Source organism: Cavia porcellus, unplaced genomic scaffold (genome assembly GCF_034190915.1).
Source record: "Cavia porcellus strain 051 isolate PalLab524CR breed Dunkin Hartley unplaced genomic scaffold, mCavPor4.1 scaffold_16, whole genome shotgun sequence".
Taxonomy (NCBI): domain Eukaryota; kingdom Metazoa; phylum Chordata; class Mammalia; order Rodentia; family Caviidae; genus Cavia; species Cavia porcellus.
In genome coordinates, this window is record NW_026947499.1 from 42,104,267 (window position 1) to 42,130,600 (window position 26,334).

Below are 26,334 nucleotides of genomic sequence, written 5' to 3' on the forward strand. Positions count from 1 at the left end.
TTGATTTTATTATAGTAGCTTTGTAGTATTATTTCAATTCAGGGATTGTGATGCCTCCTGCTTTGCCTTTGCTGCTTAGAATTGCCTTTCCTATTCTAGGCCTCTTTTGGTTCCAGATGAATTTTAGGAGTGATTTTTCTAAATCAATAAGGTGCGCTAGTGGTATTTTGATTGTGATTGCATTGAGTCTGTACAACAATTTTGAAAGAATGGCCATTTTCACATTTATTCTTCCTATCCATGAACAACGGATGTATTTCCATTTTCTGAGGTCCTCTTTGATTTTTTTCAGGGTACTATAGTTTTCCCTGAATAAATCTTTTACTTCTTTCATTAGATTAATTCCTAAGTGTTTAATTTTTTTGAATGCTATTGTGAAGGGTGCGGCTTCTCTTATTTCTCTCTCAGTGATTTTGTTAGTGTATAGGAATGCTATTGATTTTTGAGTGTTGACTGTATCCAGCCACATTACTGAATTTATTTATTATATCTAGGAGTCTTTCAATGGAGTTTTGGGGGTCTTCTATGTAGAGTATCATGTCATCTGTAAATAATGATAATTTAACTTTCTCTTTTCCTATCCTTACTCTTTTTATTTCCCTCTCTTTTCTAATTGCTCTTGTTAGTATTTCCAGTACTGTGTTGAATAGGAGTGGTGATAATGGACATCCTTCTCTTGTGCCTGATTTTAAGGTAAAGGTTTTCAGTTTTTGGCCATTTAATATGATGCTAGCTGTTGGTTTGTCATAAATATCTTTTATCATATTGAGGTAAAGACCATCTATTCCAATTTTCTGTAGGGCTCTTATCATGAATGAGTGTTGGACCTTATCAAAAGCTTTTTCTGCATCTATAGAAATGATCATGTGATTCTTATTTTTGGCTCTATTGATATGGTAGATTACATTTATTGATTTACTTATGTTGAACCATACTTGCATTCCTGGGATAAATCCCACTTGGTTCTGGTGTATAATCTTCTTGATGATTTGCTACATCCTGTTTGCCAATATTTTATTGAGAATTTTTGCATCTATGTTCATTAGGGAGATTGGCCTGTAGTTCTCTTTTTTAGTTGGATCTTTCTCAGGTTTTGGTACTAGAGTAATATTTGCTTCCAGGAATGACTTAGGAAGGATTGCTTCCCTTTCAATTTCACTGAAGAGTTTGAGTAGTGTCGGCATTAAGTCTTCTTTGTATTTCTTGTAGAATTCTGCAGGGACTCCATCTGGGCTGGGTTCCTCTTTGTTGGTAAGGATTTGATTACATTTTCAATTTCATTAATAGAAATTGAGTTATTCAGCAGTTTTACATCTTCTTGACCCAGCTTTGGTATTTCATATGTTTCTCTGAATCTGTCCATTTCTTCTGTGTTATCAAACCTATGAGAGTAGAGGTTTTCAGAATAGGTGTTGATGATCTTCTATATTTCCACAGTCTGTAGTGATTTTACCCTTTTCATTCCTTATTGCATGAATTTGAGTTTTTTTTCTTTCCTTTTTTAAAAATAAGGTTGGCTAGGAGTTTATCAATTTTATTTATTCTTTCAAAGAACCAACACTTTGATTCATTGATTCTTTGGATTGTTTTCTTAGTCTTTATTGCATAATATCTGCTCTGGATTTTAGAATTTCCTCCCTTCTTTTGGCTTTGGGCTTGACTTGCTCTTCTTTTTCTAGATGTTTGAGGTATAGCATTAGGTTGTTTCTTTGTGTCGGAATTCACTGCAATAAATTTTCCTCTGAGGACTACTTTCATTGCATCCCACAGATTCTAGTAAGTTGTATTTGTATTTTCATTTGCTTGTAGATATTAATTTCTTCTTTAATTTCCTCTGTGACCCACTGATTGCTCAAGAGTGTATTATTTAATTTCCATGTGTTTGCAGTTTCTTTTATCATTAATTTCTAGTTTCATGGCGCTGATTCAATAACCTTCATGGTTATTGGTTAACCTTCATGGTTATTCAAACCTTTTGCATTTATTTAAGTATGTTCTGTGAGCTATTACATGGTCTATTTTAGAGAATGTTCCATGTACTGCTGAGAAGAATGTATATTTTGATGTTGTTGGATGGAACACTCTGTATACATCTATCAAGTCTATTTGTTGACAGCTGTGATTTAGTTATTTCTTTGCTGATTTTCTGTCTGGTTGATCTGTCCCTTTGTGTCAATGGCATGTTAAGGTCTCCTGTTATAATTGTGTTATTGCTTCTTTGATTTTTCATTTCTGTTAATACTTGTTTTGTATAGCTGGGTGCTCCTGAATTTGGTGCATAAAGATTTTATCTCTTCCTCTTGAAGTTTTCTCCTAACTAGTATGTAGTGACCTTCTTTATCTCTTCAGATCATTCTTGGTTTGAAGTTTACATTGTCTACAAACAGAATAGCTGCCTCTGCTTTTTGGGGGGTTCCCGTTGCATGAAGTATTGTTTTCCATCCTTTCACTTTCAGTCTATGAGTTTCTTTTTGAGTTAGATGGGTTTCTTGTGGACAGAATATGGTTGGATGTTGTTTCTTGAGGCATACTGCCAGTCTGTTTATTTTAATTGGTGAAGTGAGGCCATTTACATTAATGGTTATAAATATTATATATTGTTTTATTTTTGGCGTGTTGCTTCTTTATCTTTCCACTCTGTTTAATTGTCTGCCTTGCTTAGTTTTTTTTTCCTATGTCTGTCTAGAATGTCTTTCAGTATTCTTTCCAGGGTTGATTTGGTGATCATGAAATTCTTCAGCTGTTCTTTGTCGTGGAAGTATCTTATTTCTCCATCCATTTTAAAGGGAAATTTTGCAGGGTATATCAGTCTAGGTTGTAGCTTATTTTCTTTTTCTTGGTGCCGGGGTTTGAACTTGAAACCTCATGCTTGCTAGCCAGCATAAGCCATTGAGCTTGCATAAGCCATTGAGCTAAATCCCCAGCAACATCAGTCTAGGTTGGAAGTTGTTTTCCTTTAGGATCTGAAATACTTCGCTCCATGCTCTTCTTGACTTCATTGTTTGTATTGAGAAATCTGCTGTAATTCTGATAGGTTTTCCTTTATAGGTGATCTGTCTTTTCTCTCTAACGCCTTTTAATATTCTGTTACTGTGTTGGATTTCTGGGATGGTGATTATTATATGTCCGGGTTTAGATTTATTTTGGTTATGACTATTTGGAGTTTTATATGCTTCACTGATCTGTATGTTAGTTTCCATTCTCATGTTTGGGAAATTTTGAGCTATTACTTCTGTGAATAGCCTGTTGATATCATTTGTGTTGTCCTCTTTCATTTATCCCTATCAATCTTAAGTTGTTTATCTTTGCATTATCTTGCACCTGTTGAATTGCTATTTCCTGATTCTTTGTTATTTCTAAAAGATCTTTCCTTTCCTGTTCACTAGCTGCAATCTTGTCTTCAATGTCTGAAATTCTATCTTTACTTTCATTGAGGCAGTTTTGCCAACTTTCAGTGGAAGTTTTGATTTCCTGTATATGTCTTTGAATCTGCTTCATACATTGTTTGTTACTTATATTGTTCACTCAAGATTTCCATCTTTTCACATTTTTCCTCTAATTTTTTAACTATGTCTCTTTAGATGTGCTCAGCATTTCTTTCATTACATTTATCATTTCTTTTACCTGGGAGATTATTTCTGATTTGAGTTCTTTTATAGCCTCCTGGAGTTGTTTCTTTATTTCAGTTGATATCATTTCAGGCATTTCAGGTGTTTGGCTTGTATTTTCTTCTATGTACATGGCTTCTAGGCTTTCTTGGGATGGGCTGGAGATCTGAGATTGCATTTTGGTCTTTTGTTTTGTCGTTTTCCTATATTTCTGGGTTTCTAGTGATGTTTCAAAGCTTCCCCTGGGCGTGTTAGAGATCACCTCATGTGCCCTCGCTGGGAGCGATGTTCCAAAGCTCTCCCCGAGCCAGTGCAAATGCACTGGAATTCACCTCACATGCCCTCAGTTCCCTGGATTGAAAGAAGATCCCTAGGCATGGTCCAGCCAGGCCTGCAGGGCTTCCTGAGCCTCCTCCAGTGTTTCAGGAAGGTTGAATTTAGAGTTTTCAAAACATGAGAACTGATGACTTTAAACTTTTGATTCTTGCTGCCCAGGTTAAACTCCTTAGAAAGAATACTTAAGGGCATACTTGGTAGAAAGTGTCAAAAGCAATGGAAAAAGAGACGAATTTAATAAAAAGATGAATTAGTTTTCCTCTTACATTGAACACAGAACTCTTCTGAGACCATTTTTTTTTGCGGGAAAGGGGACAGTACACATCACCTTGGTGTTGCTGCAGGACCAAGGGGTACTATAATCCAACTAAAGTTTCAACACTATCTACTTGGAGATAGTGTTAGATCCCACATGTTATGGGCTCAGTCACACAAATACAAATTGTGACATGTGCTTCTGACTTACTAGCTATCAATTCAGATTTTCATTATCCTTCTTATTATGGCTTATACCTAAATGTCTCCCCAAAGCCTCATGCACTTATAGATGGGGCTTTTCAGAGCTGGCTGATCTGGGGTGTGTGATACTGGGATTAACAATGTGTGGTATGGTTGGGGGATTTAGCTCAGTGGCACAGGTGCCTGCTTGGCAAGCGTGAGGTTGTGCATTCAATCCCCAGTACCAATAAATCAATAAATAAAACTGTGTGGTATTAAACCATTCCACTGATTGGTTTAGCACAGTTCTGGTGTGGATAGTGGGAATGCCCACCCTAAGTGTGGGTGGCACCACTCAAAAGGCTGGCATCCAGATGGGATAAAAGAGAAAGGGAGGTTTGCTTTGTTGTGCTACCTCCTGCCTGTTCTTTTTTTTTTTAAGTACTGGGAATTGAACTCAGGACCTTGCACTTGCCAGGCAGGCATTGTGCCACTGAACTATATTTCTGGCTTCTGCCTATTCTGACATTGTTACAGGCAGATAAGTTAGGTAGAAATATTATAGGCAGTCAGATAGGGCTGCGCCCTCAAAGGAGCCAGTGCAAATGTTCAGATACCTTGTGGCCTCTGAGGAGACAGGCACCTCCCTCTGTGGGCCAGATCTGAAGACAAAAAGCAAAACAAATACAACAACATCCTAAGGATTGATAGTCCAAACAGTTCTATCACCCTGAGGACGCGAAGAGTTACCATCCCAAACGCCCTACAGGAAGAGTCACTGCTGTTAAGCATGCCCGCTACTATGTAACTCGCTTCCCCATTTGTCCTTGATTTAATCAATTTAACCTGAGTAATTAATCTTACTGGTTGACCACAGTTCTGTCTTACCTTATGCCCATCTTACAAGTTCCCATTTTTCTTTACCTTGAACCTATCTAACCTCATGGTTTTATTCTATACAAGTCCCTAGAAAAGATAGAGTCTTTGGCAACCTGCTTAAGACCCCTTCAGTCCCTCAGACAGAAGCTTTCTTTCTTTCAATAAATATATTCTGCTCTTAACTTCCATTGTTCCTAAAATTCATTCTTCAATTTTAAAGAACACAAACTTGTACCGGACATATAGTAGGTCAGGAGTTTCACTCCCCTACATCAACATGAACTCTTTCTCCTTTGTGATGCCTTTCTGCCATGCCACTCTGCCTAAGAGCCAGCCCACTATGGACTAAAACTTAAACTGAAACCTTTTCTCCTTGAACTTGTATTAGATATTTTGTCTTAGCAACAAGAGTCATGCCTTAGATTTAATCATTGACTAGGATGGCTCACAGAACAGAAGGAAACATTTTGCTTACTCTTCATGATGTATAACTAAGGAAATAGATTAATTGCTAGATGAAGAGGGAAAGAACACAGAGTTCCCAAGCTTTCTTGGGATGCACAAATCTGGAAGCAGTAGTTTTTAACAGTTTAGTCTCCAGGACATCCACTTGGCGCGTCCACTGCCCTGTTTGGCAGCACCTGGTATAAAGTTTCTGAGCTAGGCGATTGTTTTGTTGTTTGTCTTTGTTTGTTTGAGACAGGGTTTTGCTGTGCAGTTCAGGCTGGCCTGGAACTTGCAGTGATCCTCCTGCCTCAGCTTCCCGATGACAGGCGTGAGCCCCCACGCCCAGCATAAGCTGGAGCTTATTTCGAGCAGGTCGCCTGTCTTCTTCACGGCACCTGGCACTGGCTTTTTCACATTGCTTCTGCTTGAGGCCTTGCTGAGAGCAAGGCTGTGGCTAGGGAGACGCAGCTTTTCCGGGCTGGGTTGACCCAGGTTCTAGGGCAGAGCATGGCGGCCTGAGACCGGACCTCAGGGGAGAGGCTGGCAAGGCACAAGACTTCTGTTGGGGAGCTGTCAGAGCAGCCCTGCAAGTTAGGACTGGGGGTGCTGTGCGGCGAAGCTGACGCCCAGGGAACTGCTGGGATGCAATGGCACTAAGTGGGACTCACATGCTGGAGGAAGGTGAGGCGTGGCAGAGGGAACCGATTGCAGGAATCCCACTTCTTGTTCCAGGAAGCTCATTAACCCTTCTGCATGACCAGGACTCGAGCACTCTTTTTCACTAATGGTTGGGGGACAGACCCTTTTTTAAATAAAGAATTCTGGGGCAAAATGTGTTAAGGCCTGAATGATCTCTTGAGTACCTACCTCTTAGCCCAAAGACTGATAGACTGTAAGAAGGGGGTTCCTGGGAAGAAAGATGGGGTATAGAGGGGAAGACACCAAAGACTTCCTTCCTCCCCCACCCCATTTTTTTGTCATCTTAGTTTGGTTTGGTTTCCTTTGTTTTTTGGTACCAAACTCACAACTTCTCACTTGCCAGGCAGGTGGTTTACACCGCTGAGCTAAATCCCTGGCCCTGTCTTGTTGTTTTGAGACAGGGTTTCACTATGCAGTTCAGGCTGGCCTGGAACTCACTTTGTAGTCCAGGCTGGCCTGAAACTTGCAGTGATCCTTCTGCCTCAGCCTCCCAATTACTGGGACTACAGGAGTGTGCCACTATGCATGCCCAACCACTCCAGCCCTTCTTGAAACAGCCAGGGGGGCTTATTAAAACCATGCAATACCTGCCAAGTCTCTTAACCAGTGTTTCTCTGTTGAAGAAAGACAATATAACATTTAACTATTTTGTTTACCTGGAAAAAGTGTAATTAAATAAAATGTTTTCAAAGAGTTTAGTCTCCAGACCTGTGGGGAACCACAGAGATGACTCTCCTTGGAAAGAAGAGCAACTGTCTCCCTTTTGGATAAACTTGGCCCTATTTCCATGTATTGATATGTACAGAGCTGGCCAGGCTATTTCTTTGCCCTTTCATTTGGCTTTAAGTAATGTAAATTGGGATGGTTGAGGAGTTGATTTGTAATCTTTAAAACAAAGCCACAGGTCAGTGTTACCTCATCCAGTGACTCCTCAAATGCGTGGTTGAGTCTGGTGGGATGGAGAGCCAGGCTCCATGCTGTCCACTAGGGCCAAGTCTGGAGAAAGAAGCTATGATCTACCAGGGCGAAAAGGACTGAACATCACAACTGAAGCACTGGCCCTAAATTATTAGCTACTACCTCAGTTGTGCAGATTGCTTTCTCTGCATTTCTTGCCCTCTGCATATTGCAGAGGTGATCTCAGATCTCCTACATAGCCCAGCTCATGGTAGTCATGGCTGTCACTTTTTCCCACCACTCTCATTGCCAATTACCCCTGAGCTACTACCCTCATGGAGAATTAATAAAACCTGGAAGGGTTCTGGGTCTAGCCCTTGGTTCCAGTGAACCACCATTTGGCTAGACTTAGGAGCCCTTAGCTCCCCACAACTGTATCTCAGTGTCTCTCTTCTCGCCATGGGTTGCACTGAAAGTGGTCGACTGGAATTAACTCAGTAGAATTCCAATAATTTCTCCTTGGGATAACAATTATAAGCCTTCTTGGATTGTGATGAGGACTGGAAAGATTTCTCCATACAAACCTTCCTTCTTTCTTCCCAGAGGTTGGGAGGTGGGACTGAAGGTTCTTTATTTTATTTTATTTTATTTTTTATTTAAGGAGAAAAAAAAAAACGAAAAAGGGTATAAGTTATACAGAATTTCAGAAAAAATAAACACTAGTTAGATTACATATTGTTATCTTAGAAATAGTTGTTCAAATTATAAAATTAAAGCATATAAAGTGGACTTTCAAACAGTAAGACTACAAACAGTTCTGTTCAATGATCCAAAAAACTCAGTAATATGGTTATCTATCTTATACACTTAAATATACATGCTGTTATATCCTTTAGAGCACTTTCTTTTGTACAATGACAATTACACATTTTGGGTCTTATTACTCCCACAGTTCTTATTACTTTTTTTTGAAGAGAGTAAAACCAAATGTGACATAACAAAACAGAGTCAGTCACAAATCAAAAGGATGGACATAATACATAATGTAAAAACAAAATACAAGGTGATCAACAATGGATACCATAATACCTCTTGCTATCTTAAAAAGAATTGCCTATATCATCAGTTATAATAAAATTGAACAAAACAATAAACAATAAAATCAAAACATTGGAGACATTACAGGACTTTAAAAGAAGATAATAGTCAACCAGAATGGGTGTCATAATGAATCTTACTGACTTCACAGTTGTTTCCTATACTTTCGAACTTGGTACTATCAAGCAAAGCAGAATAGGGGAAAATCAGTCAAAACAAGATGGTGAGGGCAATACAGGGTTTCAAATCAAGTTAATAGGAAATCAAAGTGGGTTACTATAATATATCCTGCTATTTTTTATTTCTTTTTCCCTTAATTAAAAAGATAAAAATAAAAAAGTAAATAATTAAAAAAAGGAGACTGAGATAAAAGAGGGCATAACAACAAAACAGCGCAGGTCAAAACATAACTATTTAAGCAAAATAGTGTTTTAGCACAAGATATCCTGACATAAAAGTTGTTATCATAGTGTCTCTTTCCTTCTTTAAGTATAACTTCGTATACTGTAGCACCAAACATATCAAGACAATGTAAAACCATTCAAGAGAATGACAGTATTACAGGGTATTTAGAATCAACTAACAGAAAATGAACAATGGTTTCTGTATAATCTCCTTGTCTATAAAAGTTTTTGTTTATATTATCACATATAATAAAATCCAATAAGATACAACATGTTAAGACTGATGGAGACAGAAGAATAAAAGCTTGATGGGACTTCAAAACAAGATGACACTAAATCAGCACTAGCTATTATGATGTCTTGTTTTCTCCAAAATGGCTGTTCCTACCATCCAACCTTCTCTGCCTCATTTCTGTTGAGCTCTTTTCCTGTCATTAGTTGTCAGTTTGTCTTGTTCATTTCGCTTTCTGCTCCATTCATTGTGGCCTCTCTGCCACTGTTTCTGGAATCTTGGTATTTTTCATTTTTAGAATATCCTGCAGTATTCTGTGTAGAGTTGAATTAGTGGTTGCAAATTCCGCTAGTTCCTCTTTATCCTGGAAGCACCTTGTTTTTCCAACAATTTCTAGGGACAGTTGTGCAGGATACATCAATCTTGGCTGGAGGTTATTGTCTTTCGAAGCTTGAATTATTTCACCTCACACTCTTCATGATTTGATGGTTTGTGCTGAGAAGTCTGCTGTAATTCTGATGGGTGTTCCCTTGTAAGTGATCTGTTTCTTGTCTCTGATGGCTTTTAATATTTTGTTCTTATATTGGATTTCTGGAATTTTGATTATTATATGCCTGAGTGTAGCTCTGTGGGTTGTAGGTGGCTGAGGTCCTGTATGCCTCATACATCTCAGTATTTTTACCTTTTGCTAAATTAGGAAAATTCTCTTGGATTATTTCTGTGAATAGCTTTTGTAGTCCATTTGTTTGTGTCCCTACCTCTTCATTTATGTCCTTAATTCTTAAGTTATAGATCCTATCATCTTCTAGCCTTTGTATTATTGCTGTTTGTTTTCTTGTTATTTTTAAGAAGTTTTTCATTTCATGCTCCCACATTACAAATCTGCCCTCCAGGTCAGATAATCTATCCTTAGTTTCTTTCAAGCTGTTATGCCAGCTTTTGATAGAGTTTTTCGTTTCCTGGTAATCTCTTTGAACCTGCTTCACGTATTCTGTTTTCTCTATTTTCTCCATCAAACAATTTTTCCCTTTTTTGCTGTTCTTCCATTCCACCATCTGTTTTTTCTTGGGCGGTGCTTAGCATTTCTCTAACTATTCTACTTATATCTTGCTTCATTTCATTAAATACTTCACTTTTGAACTCATCTATGAGGTTCCAGAGATATCGCTTTATGTCTATTGTGCCGTGTCTGATATTGCATGTTTTCTGTCCTCATTCTCCTTTGCATTTACCTTTCCTGGATCAGTGTTCTCAGGATTGGGGACTAAGGATCCTTTCTTGTTGCTCCCTCTTCCCATACTTTTTGTTCCTTCCATACAAGCGTATATAGGAGGCCCAGGTTTTTTCTTTTGTTGGTTACAGTTTGAATCCACCGGCTAGGTGTTCCCACCCACTGCAGTGCACTAGGCAGACACAGACCCGGGCAGCCTCTGCTGGGCCCACCCCTCCAGGTCAACCTACCGAAGGCTTCACTGCTAAGGTGCACCTCCAGGCGCTGGGACCTGGTTTGGGCTAGCCTACTGGGTCTTAGTCAGCAGCGTCACCCAGGCCAAGTGCTCCGCACCAATCCCACTTGAGAGGGGAATATGCAACTAAAGTCACTGCAGCATCCTGTTCTGGCTAGTCTGCCCAGTCCCAGAACGTCCTTTGCTGGAGCCCCCTACTCTATGGAAGGGTCCCCATTCCTCCCACTCACTGCAGGTCAGTGCAGGGTTCCCCGCCAGTCCTGCTCTCAACTCTGTTCACCGATTCCCTCTCTCAGCGCTTTTGCTTGTCTCTTTCCCTGCTGTGCTGATTTGGACGCAGCAGCGGCAGCAGGAAATTTAAATTGTAGCTTCCAGTGGCACAGGTTCCAGCTTCCGCATTGAGATTTTATCTGTTCCTGTTATAGCACCAGGATTGCATTTCCAGTTGGTTTCTCTCAGCTTAGTTCATTCCTGGGTCGGCAGGGTATATCTCCCCTTGCTTAGGACTCCTCGCACTGCACCATTCCTGGATTCTAAGCTGGGTATCTCAGAGAGCCTCCATAGCTGCTGTTATCTAGTCACCATGTTCTCTCGGAAGTTGGGGCTCCTGATCAGTAGGTCCTTCTGGTGATCAACCTGGACTCAGGCTATCTAGGAACTCTACTCTGTCACCTCATTAGCATAAATTCAGGTGTGATCAAAAGGGGCTCGCAATGAATAACAAAAGGCATTTCTATCACTTATGAAATTCTAGGAGTGTTCGGAGCTCAGTGACTGGCACTGGGGACACAGACCAAATACATTTCATGTTATACCACACATAAATTAGGACCTCAGCAAATTATCCTGCTACAGAGAAAAGGTTCAGGGAGTGATGGGAAGGTACAACATACATCCTTCTGATGACTACGCTGATCAGGTCAGTGCTGTTATATCAAAGCCTAGTGAGGCAGGTTGACTTCAGCTAGGTTTTTCTAAGATTCAGACATACCAATTTTCTAGTGCAAGTAACAAATTAGTAACAGTTGTAAAGTATAATTTTGAAGGCAGGAAAAAAATCAAATGCAAGTATTCCCATTTTTATATTCTCTTGTGCACTGTCCTTATACATACATGTGTTTTGACACAATTGTAATCATACCATACAGAGTACTGCACACAGGGCTTTTTTCCTCTTTGTATATTATTATCATCATTTCCCCACTGTCTTCTTTAGCTCATTTGTAGTGGTTTCTGTTCAGAATTGGCTGGCTCTAAGGCAGGTTAGTGTGGCAGACAGGCATCATAGAGGAGAAATGGTTCATGGTAGGCAGGAGGTAGCAAAGCAACAAGGGATAATACAGCTCTTTCTATCCGTTATGTCTTACCCAGGTTACGTACAGCAGGTAGCACTCACACCTTTAATCCTAGCAATGTACCATGAATCAGTTCCAGTGTCACACAATCTAGATCCAGCCACCTCTGAAAAGGCCCCACCTATGACTCTATAAGGTTTTGGAGGTATATCTAAACACAGCCAAAACACCCATTTTCCTGCCTGCTGGGCTCCTGAAAGTCAATAGTTGGGAACCCAGAATCAGTGGGAAGCAAATCAGGTTTATTCAAGAGTCAGAAACCTGAAGTATATGTGTAGAAAGCTATCATCCTCTAAAAAAATGCTCATCTTACTGAATGAGTGGGCTTCTAAACGGAGGACAAGCAGATATGGGGCAAAGGGAAGAAGACTACACATTAGGCACCTGTTCATTATCCAGGGTGTATGTCTCCTCTCTAATTTTTTTGTGTGTGGGGGTTCTGGAACACTGAACTCAATCTTGATCTCTTGGAATAGTTACTGTAATTGTTTTGACGAGCATACGACTTTTCTGCAAGCCATTGTATTAGCTGATGCACAGAATTAAAGAATAAGGTGGGGTACTACATACTCTGAAATTATCTGAAGCTCATCAGATGTTTTGGGTTGTATAAATTTAAAGAAAAGTCATTTAGCTGAAAGATTCTTGTCCTCGTATAAATTATGTACAGTTATGGCGGTGGTCTGACATGGTGGAAGGCCAAAGTGGGAACACTTACCGCTTCTTGCTTCTTCTTCAACCCTAATTGCAACTCTCCTTCCTGTTTGCAAGCACAGAGAATTCCAATCGGTTCCGCACAAGTCATCAATGTCCCTCTATGTGATACTTCAATCACAGGTCCTATAACCCTCTGCCTCTCTGTATCTGGCTGAAGGAGACAGCCCAGCTGCCATGGACTGTGTGCTCCTTTCCATGTTCTCAAATCAATAAATCTGTTCATTTTATACTTTTACTTCTCTATTGCACCAGAATACTTTAAAATTATGGTGAGCGGTAGCTCCTGGGAGTCATTCCCAATTCGGGCTCCCTGCTTATAAACAACTTTTTTTTTCCTCCAGGACTGTTTATTTGCCTCCACTAATCCACATGCAACCCAGACCCTCCTCACTCATTACAGGTGAGCTGCTGTCTGGGGTTTTCTGTTTCTGTTCCTAAAATTCACAAGCTTGCATCAGAAAACGTATCTATTGCCTTCCCTGAACAAGGATACCAGTTTTCACACTCATTAGGTAGTACAGCCTGAGACAAAACTGTTACCCTTTTATTTTCTGGGACCCTGCACCCCGCACTCCTCAGTGATGGGTGTTGGGACCTTCGATGTCACACTTTCAAAAGAGGTAAGGACTTCTTTTGATAGTGTGATCCAGGACAGCTTCCATGTTTCTTGTGGGGGAGAGCTAAAGTTCTTATGTCCTGAGGTGAAGTTTTTCTCTCAGCTCACTTATAATTCAGACAAGGAGATCGTTTCCTATCCCCTAAAAAACATACCTCTGAGGTGCCTGGTTCATAACTCTGGTGCTCTTAGCCTCAAGAAGGATACAAAAACCCCAAAAGCTGATGTTTTAGTTATACTTTTGTCACAATGATGCCAAGTTGGCAGAAAACCCAAATTTTAGGCCTTTTTCACTTTGAGGACGTGTCCTTCTCTCACTGTGTCTTGTATGATGGCCCAAATACTTCTGGCTTGCTCTGCTCCACCAGGAACTCTCTCTTTCTCCCCACCAGACCCCTTAGATGATGCATCTCCTGTCTTTAGGCTCCTCCACCTCATCTCTAAGACCAGATACTGCAACTTTTTCAGTCAGAAGTTTCTGTCCCCGCTGTGCCGTTCTCTCCTACTTCCTCATCTCTAGTGGCCTCTAATCCTTCCCTTAATTTCTCTCCCCAGTCAAAGATTTCTCAATCTCCCCCACCTGAGCCATCTATTCTGTCAGATGGCTCTTCTTTGTCCCCTGCTCCTACATCACCATTTCCCCCGCTGGCTCACCATACTCTATCTTGTGCATTTCAGCCACCTAGCAGGCCACATGGTATTTGACTGCCATCTTGTGATCCCATGCTACATGGTCTTCAGCAGCCATCTTGCTGTAGCTCACATGGAGGACAGCTGCCATCTTGTGGTCCTCCTCCATGTGACAGTGCATCACTATCTTGTAACAGGTCACAGGGTAAATGGCTGCCATCTTGCAGTCCTTTATCATGGGGCCAGCAGCAGCCATCTAATTGTGGTCCCATGGTAATCAGTCGCCATCTTGTGCTTCCCTGTTGCATGGTGGTCAATCACCTGGTAACTGCCCACAGACTCCTGCTGGGCAGTTGGCTGCTCAGTGGCCATCTACACCTCTCACTCCATAGCCTTCTCAGCCTTAGTCCACTTCCTGCTTCAACCCTAATTGCAACTCCCTTCATGTTTGCATGCACAGAGAATTCCAATTGGTTCCTCACAAGTCATCAATATCCGCCCCATGTGCCACTTTAATCAGAGGTCATATAACCCTCTGTCTCTCTGTATCTCGTTGAAGGAGACAGCCCAGCCACCAGGGACTGTGTGCTCCTTTCCATGTCCTCAACTCAATAAATCTGTTCATTTTGTACTTTTGCTTCTCTATTGCGCCAGAATACTCTTAACATTAGCAATTAACATCTGAAGCATTTACATGTGGCTTTTTCTTTAGATTTTATAGTGCTGGGCACAGAAAGTCAAAATATTATTGGGTTATAGGGATTCCTAAAGATTCTAGCTAGGTACTTCTTGTCCTAAACAAAATGTTTGACAAAATAAGTGGAAAATGTAGCAAAGGTTTTCATTTATTAAAGATAGCAGAAGAATGGCCAGGGGTTTAGCTCAACGGCATAAACACCTGCCTGGCAAGTGTGAGGTCATGAATCTGATCCCTGATACGGGGTGGGGGGGAGTAAAAGAAAACAAGCTCTGTAGAATGAGTGTTGGCCATGTAAAAGCAGGAAAATTACATTGCAGGGTGAGCACTGTGAAAGTGAGAACAGACCAAGAACTTAGGGCAGCCATCTTTTGTAATCCTCCCCTCCTCCCAGCCTTAGGCTGATGTCTTATCAAGGTTGTTTTATCAAAATTCTGTTTGGGTTATTTCCAGAAGAACTGAAGATAGCATCCTGTGATTGGTCCCAACCTGGGAACTGGTTTTCTGTGCATGTCCCGGATCTCTTTTATTAACAGGTCATGACCACCTAGACAGCCAGGTTGTCACACCTAATCTCTTGTCTCAAAAGGACACCAAAACTCACAGGAGCTACTTTACATTTCTAGTTTTTATTTATTTGTTTTTAAAACTGCTAGTCTTTAAAATCAGCATTTCTAACAGCTATAAGACATCGCTTGTGTGCTAGGCCATGAATTGTTTAGCTTTTTTTGCAGTTGGGCTTTGTAGTGTTCCACTGTTAAATCAAAATGCAGACTGGTATATCTCTGAAACAAAAGGATTTATTGAAGGTCTATGGATGCCAGCCAGAAAGCACAAGTTCTGGGACAATTTCCCCAGCCACCAGTGCAAGGCGAAGAAACAGTTGAAAAATGTCCCTTGAATTTAAAACACTAGAGGTTTTATAATGAAAACCTGGGGAAGGAAGACATATTTATATTAACCTATTGATAAAAGGAGTGTGATTATTCAAAGCAGGGTAACTCTCCCCATCTCTTTCATTCTCCACATTTTGTAATTTAGAACATTTCAGAACTTCTTCTAATTTTTCAGTACTATGAAGCAGTAGTGTATCCTTTTCTTAAGTATTCTAGGTATCTGTTGAGTTGTTTGTTTAGTAGTAAATTCCCAAGGGTGAGTGTAGATTGTGTTGAGATGCAAAATAGCAGGCCTGTGGGGTCAGAGAGAATTTGGGCTGGAATCCTTTTTTTTTCCTATCTAAGACATTGTCTCCCTATGTAATTTGGACTGTTTTTAAACTCATTATGTAGCCTCAACTGGCCTGGAACTCATGGCAATCCTCCTGCCTCAGCCTCATGAGTGCTAGAATGACAGGCGTGAGCCACTACTTGGCTGGGCTGGAATTCTATTTCTTAGCAGGTTTTGGTCCTTAAATCAGTAATTTTGATTTAGGGGAAATTCTAGCTATCAAATACACTGTGTTCATGTTCCCTGAAGTTGAAGAATGAATACTAAGGAACAACAGAGGTTAAGAATGAATTCTAAGGAACAACAGAGGTTAAGAGAAGGAATTCTAAGGAACCACAGAGATTAGGGGCCAGACGTTTAGCTCAGGGATGTAAGCACCTGCCTGACAAGTACGAGGTCATGAGTTCAATTCCTGGTATTAAAAAAAAAGGAGGAAAAGTTATTGGAGCAAAAGAATGGTTGACTTCCATGGGGGAACAGGGAATAGGAATAGCTCCTGAGAGGGGGAGGGGGTCCCAAATGGGTTGCCAAGGAGCTACCTTTCAAAGGAAGTTTTATAGAGCAAAACGATGAGGCGGGTACAATGCGGGTCAAAATTTTGATCAACCAGTAACATTGAGGTATAGTTGCTTAGGCAATATTGATCTAATGGTAGCAAGAGTACGTAAGTGATGTCATTAACCTGGTTGATAATCTATAGTCAGTCTTGTCCTTAGTTTTACTGATTTTGGTCTTAATGGGTGGGAGAGGATGGCCCATCCCCAGGGAGATAATGGGATATCTGAAAGCTTCTCTCCCTAGTATAAATTACTATACAATTATGGTGGTGGTCTAACATGGTGGGGAAGGCCAAAGCAAGAACATTTACCACTTCTTTCTTCTTCTTCAGCCCTAATTGCAACTCTTCTGTTTGCACACAAAGAAAATTCTGGTCAGTTCCTCACACATCATCAATGTCTGCCCCATGCGCCACTTCAGATCAGAGGTCATATAACCCTCTGCCTCTCTGTATCCAGTTGAAGGAGACAGCCCAGCTGTCATGGGTTGTGTGTTCCTTTCCACATCCTCAATAAATCTGTTCTTTTTTCACTTTTTGCTCCTCTTCTGCACCAGATAACTCTAACAATATCTCAAAAGGATGATACCATTAATCCCAACTAGCCATTGTGATTTTAATCCTCAAATGAACCTCCGGCCATATACCTTATACATTCTTATTTCCTGTACTAACTCCGTCCGGCAGCACTGTCTGACTGCCTCGTATATTTCTAACTTAGCTGTCTATAATAATTTCAGTGAAGACTTACTAGTTGATCAACTGAATTAAGTCTTATTTAAAAAGGAAAAAAAATCAGAAGAAAATACATTACAGAATTTTTTTGTTAACCACCTCCTTAAATATTTGTGTACTGGGTTAGGATATAAAACATATTTTTCACTCAGCCAGGTGTGGTGGCGCATGACTGTAACACGAGCAATCAGGAGGCTGAGACAGAACTACCAAGAGTTCAAGGCCAGTCTGGGCTACATAGCAAGACCCTGTCTCAAACAAATGAACAACAACAAAAAAAATGAACATATTTTTCATTCAGAGTGACGGGACCACTATAGGGACAGGGGACAAACTAACTGCGTCCTTAATCAGTTACTTAGAAGCATGATTTACGTTTTTTCTAAGATAACTAGAGACTTAAAAATGGTTTTTGCCAAAAGCGGTAACTCTTCAGTTGGATCTTCTACAAGCCACATAGGTAACTAAAAATAGAATAAAGCTTGATCTTCATTTTGTAAAACTCTTGATCAAATCTTTCTTAGTTCTATATAAACATATTAATTATTTAGGGAGTGTTTGTCTAGAATTGGCAGCACAAGGTTTTTCCTAGCCTATTTCATTCTTCAAGACCAAGAACACTTAAGTCTAGAAGTCTCCACAGTCCTAACTCTAGGTCGCTTTGTATTCTAGCAGAGCTTCGAAGAACTGAGATTGCCTCAAATCATAAGGATTCCTCTTCTGAAACTAGGAAACCAGGACGGAGCAAATCATTGAGCAGGACTGCGATGATTGGACCCCAGCTCTCCAAAGTACTCCATAAACCTTCCTTTCTAGTACATCTGTGATTTCAGCACTTTTGGAGGCTGAGGCAGGGGGTTCTGTGTTCAGTCTCTAGTGCTGTAAAACAAAACAAACAAAAATTCCAAAAATTAAAACAAAAAAAGAAAACATAAAACAGACAAAAACAAAACAAAATAACTCGTGGTCTCTGTGAATGGGCCAGTCTGATGTTGTGTATCAAAAGCTGCTACCTTCAGTTCCTTTCCAAGCTAGAGCCTGAAATGAGGTAGGACAAAAGAAATGACAACTAGGCTAAAAGGAGAGAAGATCATAATTTTAGAAGTGAAAACTACAGCTTCAGGACACAAATACATTTTAAACCTGAGGGGTTTTAGATCAGTGGCATAAGCGCCTGCTTGGCAAGCATGAGGTCGTGAGTTTGATCCTTGGTTCCAAAAAAAAACCCCCAAAACTGGACAATTCCCTTTTACCTACAAACCGGTCCCCCCCCCCCCCCCGCTTTACTTGCAAAGTGCCCTTATACCTGTGACTAGACCACCTTTCCACCTGTAAATTAGTTTCTTTTATGAATGGACCATTGTCTAATTGTGGGTAGACCACACTCTTTTACTAAGCAAACAAGACCAAGACTATAGATGAGCAAGTTTCACAGATTTCCACCCCTCAAAATACTTAAACAGTCCCAGTTCCACGTGTTGGGAATTTAGCTTAGCAGGCACAGTGCTTGCCTGGCAAACAGGTTGTGAGTTTGATCTCTGGTACCAAGGAAAAAAAGCCAGGAGTCACCATTCCCCCCACCCTCCCAAGAGTTACTGCTTTTTAAGCATGTTCCCTTGCTGCATGACTCACTTCTCCACTTGTCCCCAATTTGGTCACTTTTACCTGAAAAATTAATTTTATTGGTTGACATAGTTCTGTCTCACTTCATGCCTGCCTGGTGAGTTCCCATCTTACCTTGTGATTTTGCTCTAAAGAAGTCCCTAGAAAAGACAGGGTGAGGGATGGGGATTTAGCTCAGCGGTATAATGCCTACCTTGCAAGCACATGGTTGTGAGAGTTTGAATCCTGGTACTGATAAAAAAAAAAAAAAAGAAAAAGAAAAGATAGTCTTTGGCAACCCACTTGGCATCGTTTTGGTCTCTCAGACAAAACCTTTCTTTCTCTCAATAAATATATTCTGCTCTAAATTTCCATTGTTCCTAAAATTCATTCTTTGATTTTAGAGCACACAAACTCATACTGGGATATCTAGTAGGTTGGGAGTTTCATTCCCCTATATCACTGTCACTTTAATTTCAATTATTACAGAGAATATTACTGGGCTGTGCAGTCTCTGTGTTGCTGGAGTCTCCTTGTAGAGGTGATTTCTGTCTTGAACAAAGTATGGGTCAACAATTATGAACAGGAGCAAATGTCTACATGTATTAAAGATAGGAAAAGAAGGGGGCTGGGGATTTAGCTCAGCGGCATAAGCGCCTGCCTTGAAAGCAGGCAGTTGTGAGTTCGATCCCTGGTACCGGTAAAAACGAAAAAGCCCAAAAAAAAAAAAAAAAAAAAAAAAAAGATAGGAAAAGAAATATACTCTGCAGAGTGAGTTTGGGTCAAGAAAAAGAAGAAAAGAGGTACACTCTGCAGCATGAAGAAATACAGCAGTGAGAGCTCAGTAACAGCTGATCCATCTTTTTTTTTATCTCTCTCATTTCTGAGTGTGATATACGGTCTGGGTCCATTGTGTCAAAAATTTGCTCCAGTTCACACCAGAAACCCAGCTGCAGGGCTTAGGAAACTGTTCTGTACGTGTGTTAAACAGGGATTTTGTAGTTAACAGGTCATGCTTACTCTCCCAGCCAGTGTTAGCCAGGCCCTAGCCTAGGCCTCAGAATAACTGTCACCAGCCAATGACAAAAGTATAGGCAGAACAAGTTGGGCAAATATTCCAACCTCTCTGGAGTCTTTTTTCTACCATCTGTAAAACAACACAACCTTGGTTTCATATGTTGTTGTGACTGTATTACACTTGTGTTCACGCTCAATCCATCCATCTCCATCTACCTCTACCACCAAGGTTTGGCAGTGTTACTGTCTCGCCTGAACAGCTGCATTGATCTTCTAACCAGCTGCCTTTCTCTGCTGTTCCATTACAGTGCATTCTCATTCCAGAAAGAGTGATGATTTAAAACCTAACTCATTGTACAAGGTCAATCTCACTTTGAGAAACCGCAGTTCTAACCAGGGCAGCATCATCTGTGCCAGGGATTTTTCATAGTACAGTATATCTCAGCAAAGGCAGAACAGTTCAGGGTACACAAACCACTTTTAATCTATCCATATAACTCATGGCTGATGCTGCTTAACAAATCTTGATTAACCGTCTTGGAATAAACCTCCATGGTAGCTTTCAGCTGAGGAAAGCCGCTTGTGACTAGGCTTATGTTAAAAGAAGATTCATCTGCCGATTCTGCCCTCATCAATTTGATACTCTGAGCATTTTCCTGAGCTGTTTGCTGGTTTACACTCTGGTTCTCATCTCCATTTCCCTGGCACGTGGATACAAGCAAACGTTCAAAATGCTCTCATGTATCTGAACAATATCCTTTTCAAGGTCTTTTCCTAATTCTGACTGATATCATCTGGCAGCTTCTCAGATTTCTTGATTTGCTCTTGTGTACAAAATCTCAATCAGTGCATGTGCCTTAATTCCTGGGCAACTGATTGCAAATAACAGGAGTGAATACCAACACCTCCTCATCATTGTGGGCCAGCAGGAGGGAATTTTTGAAATGGTTAAGCTATTTACAGCTTGTCCTTCAAAGCAGACCAACCTACATGTAACAACAATAACCATAACCTAAGCAAAACAGCTTTTTTTCTAAGTACTGTCAGGGTTAATGTGCTTAGTTTGCACATGTTGTTATTGCCTCAATTCTAATGTTACTTTTTCCAAGATGTACAGTGTAAAGTCACATCACAATGATATAGTAATTTTCTAGTTTTTGTTTTTTTTTGAGACTGCTATGCAGTTCAGGCTGGCTTTGAGCTCATTTTGTAGTCCAGGCTGGTCTTGAACTTCCAACGATCCTCCTGCCTCAGCCTCTCCAGTATTGGGGTTATAGGTGTGCACCACCATGCCTGCTTTTGTTAAAAATTTTATCTTATCTGTTTTATATACATATATACATGTTGTTTCTTTCAGCTTCTCACACTAGTGAGACAATATCATGTTTATACGTGTGTTATTTATTTCACTTATGAGCATGGTCTCAAGTTGCATCCATTTACCTGTAAGTCTCCAGTTTATCTTTATGACTGCGTAGTATGCCATCGTATAAAATACATCTTTTTTTAATCATTCTTCAGTCGATGGGCAACTAGGTTCTGGCTATTTGTAAAGCTTCATTCTCACTGCTTTTGTCCTACTCAACATTTTTTTTGGGGGGGGTACTGGGGATTGAACTCCCAACCTCATGCTTGCCAGGCAGGCGCTTGTGCCATTGAGCTGTATCCCCAGGCCCTAATCAACATTTCAAATTGAATAAAAACCACAGCGATCTTTTAAAAAAACCAAACCCACTCTAATTTAGATTGTACCACTGCTTGAATTCCTGCAATAGCCTTCCATCCTGACCTCCCTAGGGGTAGGCAGAAAAGCTCAAACTCTTTACAACCTAAGAGTCTTCCTGAATGTCCTGCTTCTCACTACCCAGTTCTCACTCCCCTCACGTTCAGTCAATCTCTCTACGCAAGGTCCCATATGTGTTCCTTCTGGAATAGCCTTCTTTGAATGGCTCCTCCAAAACCTGCGTCTCAAAGAAGTCACCTCCTCAGAGAGGGCTTTGGGAGTTGCCTATCTGCACCTTAATGCACGCTTTAGTCTACTACTCTTTTTATATTTCCTTTCTAGCTCACATCCCTCTCTGGAGCGCTGTTGTCTCTGGGGCGAAGCAAACCAGCAAACAGCCTGGGGCGAAGGCGCGGAAATTGCTCCATACCAGTTAATCGATTAGCTCTGACCCCTTGCCAGATCAGCGCCACTCAAACAGTAGCCTGTGCATTCCACCCCACTGCCCACTTCCGTGTTTAGCTTCCGGGGCGAGGGGCGGGACCTCGGTGGAGGAGTTCTACTTCCGGGGCGGGACCAGCGGCGGGGCGGGCGCGCTGTCGCCCGGCCTGTGTGGAGCTCAGTGGCGGCAGACACAGCGGTGGCGGCGGCACGGCGCAGGCAGTGGCTCGGGGAGCTGCATCATGAGTGGTGAGTGGCGGCCCCGCCGCTCCCGCCGCCCCAGCTGCACACTCCGCCCCAAGTCCCTGAGCCCGGCTCCTCTGTAAACCCCCGCCCCTTTGCACCCTGGCTCCGGGTCAGCAGTCCGCCGGGGTCCTGGCCCTTGTCACCGGCAGGTCTCTGACCCCTCGAGGCCGGACAGTCTTCCCCCGACTCCGTCAGTCACAAGCAGTCCCCAGCTCCCTGCCTCGGCTTTCTCGGTCTGCTGACCCCCGTGCTTGCCGCGTTCCCAGAGTACCAGCACTTGAGAGCTCTGAATGTCAGCCGCTCCTCATTCCCAAAGCCCGGATTCTGCTCGGATCCAGCTCGTCTCTGCAGTCACTCCCCGCCCAGGGCCCTCGCCCCTGTCAGTCCAGCTCTTACAGCCACAGAGCTGTCTGAACATCCTAGTTTGCTGGCCCGTGTATCCCTGTTCGCAGACTAAGAGCAGCAGCTCCTGGTCCGAGAGTGTTCACAGTTCGCAGCCCCTTTGTCTTCCGCGTTCCTCGATTCCTTCCACACCTGTCAGTCTTTCCCACTTACCCTCCAAGCTTCCTTCCCCGGTCCTTGTTTTTTACATTTGGGTTATTTGTTTACTCTCCAGCCTCTTCCATTTCTTCTCTTAGCTCGTCATTAGAGGTCTCTTGTCCTGTTCTGTAACCCTTCCTTCCCTTCTGGCCCAATGCCGAGCTCCTCTGGGGACAGCGCTCTGCACTTGTCCTTCCCAATCCCAGTACTCAGAGGATGGGTTTGGCGGGGAGGCTGGAAGTGAGAGGGAGGTGGGTGTGGACTTCTTGTCCTCAGTGTTTCTGATGTTTAGTCGCTGGACTCTGTGTTCATCCTCCGTTAGCCTGTCTTGCTGGAGTCGTGTTGGTGTTTTGGTGCTAAGTCATTCTTGGGTGTTGTATGTGGAGATAGGAGTGACTTAGGAAAGCCTCGCTTCCAACCCCTGCCTTTCTGGCCACTCTAGGATCTGGATTCACTTAGAAGGACCTGCTTACTGTCATAGAGCTTGCTTCTCAGTGTGCAGTCTGTTCCGAACAACCCCCATCTTCAGCGCCCCCTGGCCCTGCCTCCACCTAGATACTTCTGTGGGTATAGAGTGGCAAGGCAAAAAGGATACTTCTTTTTGTTTTTAATTTTTAAAGATCTCTCTGAATCTTTAAAATATAAATTATGTGACTTTTGTTTTTGCTGTGCAAGAACAAGATTTGTGAAATTGGTTATCCTAATGAGTAGGGGGTTTTCTGGGAGATAATCTTTGTTTCTAAAGCAAATGATTGGATCTAATTGTAATTTCTGGTCCTTTAACTTTAGAGTTACTACAGCAGAGATATCATGAGGTAGTTTCTTCTTCTTCTTCTTCTTCTTCTTTGTCTTTTTGAGACAGGGTTTCACTATGCAGTTTAGGCTGGCCTTGAGCTCAATCGTAATAGTATCTGTGTCCTAGGCTTATTGTAATGACTGATATGTTTAGGTAAAGTGATTGTCATTGTGCTTTTCCCATCCTTCTTCAACAGGAATTTTGTTTCAGTAGACTTATTTGTAGTAGAGAGGTGGAGTGGTACTGGGCTGTCTGAAAATCTTTGTGGTTTTGATGATTGAACCAACTGCCTCATGTATGTTTACCCTTTGCCCAAGCCTTTTTCTTCTATATGCAATCAAGGTCAAAATTCTGGATCATTCTTTCTTTTGCCTCAACAGATGAGGAAATGAAATTGAGAAGCCAGAGGAGATAGGACAGTTTATCTCTCAAGAAACCACTTAATAACAAAACTCAGCAAGTTTTTAACTTTAATTAAAAATCATTAAAGCTAGCACAAATTATAAAAGGAGACCAACAAATGGAGAATGTATTAAGGGTGAAAGCTTCTTTTGGAAAATTGAGGCAGAAAAAGTGATTGATGAGGATGGAAGGGGAAGTCCAAGGGTATTTTTAGTTGTTTCTTGAGAGCAATTGACAATGAGTTTCCTCACCTGTGAGATTGATACTGTAATTGGAATTTAGAAAATTGATGTGACAGGAAAATAATCTCTCATGTCTCTTCTCTCCATTTTTAGATAGGAATTTCAAACATTACAGAAAGGGAAATAATAGTGTAATAAACTCCATGTATCATCATATGGCTTTGATAGTTACCTGTTCAGAACTATTTTACCTCTATTCCTACCTAATTTCTATCCCTTTCCCTGGTTATTTTCAAGCAAATCTTAAACATTATATCATTTCATCTCTAAATATTTTGATATGTATCTCTAAATTGCAGGAATTTTTCTGGGTATGATGGTATACATCTGCAGTCCTAGCACTCTGGGAAGCTAAGGCAGAAGGAATTTGAGTTGAGGCCAGCCTGAACTACATAGCAAGTTCAAGACAACCTGACCTGTGTAGTGAGACTGTTTCTCAAAAAACAAAACAAAACAAAATAAAAACACAGGAATTCCTTTTTAAAAAACAACCCATTTCTATTATTATATTATAAGAAATTAATAATTTCTTAATAGAATTAGGTATTCAATGTTCAACTTTCAATGGTACTCTTATAACTTTATTTTATAGTTTATTATATAGTATTTGTTTGTGCAGTGTTGGAGGACCTTTGCACTAAGCTGTATCTCCAGTCATTTTAAAGTTTTCCAGACAGGCTCTAGCTAAGGGACTACTTTACCCTGGTAAGCTTGAATCTGTGACCTTCCTGCTTCAGCCTGCCAGACTTTTGGGTTTATAGGAATGGACCATTGTGCTCAGTTTTATAGTGTATTTTTTTTGGTACCAGGGATTGAACTCATGACCCTCTGCTTGCCAGGAGGGTGACACTGAGCTAAATCCCTGGCCTCTATAGTGCATTTTAAAAACTCAGGATCTGGGGCTGGAGATTTAGCTCAGCGGCATAAGCGCCTGCCTTGCAAGCAGGCAGTCATGAGTTCGATCCCTGGTACCGATAAAAACAAAAAAGACCAAAAAAAAATTAAAAAAAAAAAAAAAAAAACTCAGGACCTAAGTTTACATAGTGCAAATTGGTCTATCTTTTAAATCCTTTAAGTCTTATTAAAAGAGGCTTTTTAGTTTATTTTTTATTTTTTAAAATATTCATAGAATTGTGCAAACATAACTGTAATCACTTTTAGGACATTTTCTTGCCTCAGAAAGCAAGCCTGAACTCATTAGCAGTCAGTCCTCATTCTCCCTCATGTACCTCATGAGATGACTAATTTATTTTCTGTCTCTGTAGATTTGCCTGTTGTGATAGTTCATGTAAATGAAATCATATCATACGTGACCTATGTGTTTGGCTTTTTTCACTAAGTATGTTTTTAGGGTTCACCCATGTTGTAGCCTCTATCTGTGCTTTGTTTATGTGGCCGAATAATCTTTTATATGGGTCAGACACATGTGGTATATCCATTCATCAGCTGATGGGCTTTTGGATTGCTATTATTTTGTATGTTTGCATCTGTGAAATTTAACATGCAAGCTTTTGTGCAGCCAAGTGTTTTCATTTCTCTTGATTAATGTAGCTAAAACTGGAATTTTAGTGTTGTATGGTAACTGTTTTCAGGTTGTTTTTTTTTTAATCATCGGTACCGGGGATCGAACTCACGACCGCCTGCTTGCAAGGCAGGTGCTTATGCCACTGAGCTAAATCCCCAGCCCCTGTATGGTAACTGTTTAACCATATGAGGAACTATGTCAGGCACTTTTCTATTATAATGTCTTTTCCTGTCCTCTCCGGAAAGTCTATTTGTAATCCCAGTTACAAATGTTATTGGAATCCTGGTGAGTTAATTCCAATCTACCACCTCTACTGCAGCCTTTGGTGAGAGTAAAGACACTTAAGACATATTCATAGTTATGGGCAGCCAAGGGGTCTAAAGCCTGATTCAGATGAGGATTCATGGCCCAAGGCCATGACCAGGGCCTCACCCAGAATTTATTAATTTGTGAAGAAGGGAGTTGTTTGAGGATGACTGACTGTGAGAATGGCAGGAATTACATGAGTCTGTGAGCTAGGTTTAGCTAGGAGGCCAGAAAGCACCTCTACAATATGTAGAGAAGGGTATGCAGAAAGACTAATCTGCACAACTCAATTGGGGTAGTGTTTAAATGTTTAGAATGTTTAGGAGGCTGTTGCTGATGTGTAAACTTTTGTGCCCTGATGTTGTTTCTGATGTCTAAACTTTTGTGCCTTGGGTAGAGCTATGTGGCTCTGCCATCCCACTGTGCTCAACTGGACACTGGCTGGCTTCAAAGATTA

The 26,334-nt window shown here is 41.1% G+C and overlaps 1 protein-coding gene across 5 annotated transcripts in view; it reads left to right on the forward strand.

Annotated features, from left to right (window-relative positions):
* The first annotated feature begins 21,936 nt into the window (after nt 1-21,936).
* The window catches only part of Snx29 (sorting nexin 29), a 560,183-nt gene continuing 555,785 nt past the window's right edge, over nt 21,937-26,334 (forward strand). For all 5 annotated transcript variants that reach the window (XR_010039850.1, XM_063226557.1, XM_063226558.1 and 2 more), the window contains exon 1: nt 21,937-22,069. Coding sequence is in view for 4 of the 5 variants with exons in the window: in XM_063226557.1 (XP_063082627.1) it covers nt 22,063-22,069 (7 nt within the window). In the remaining variant the exon portion in view is untranslated. The remainder of the gene's footprint in view (nt 22,070-26,334) is intronic.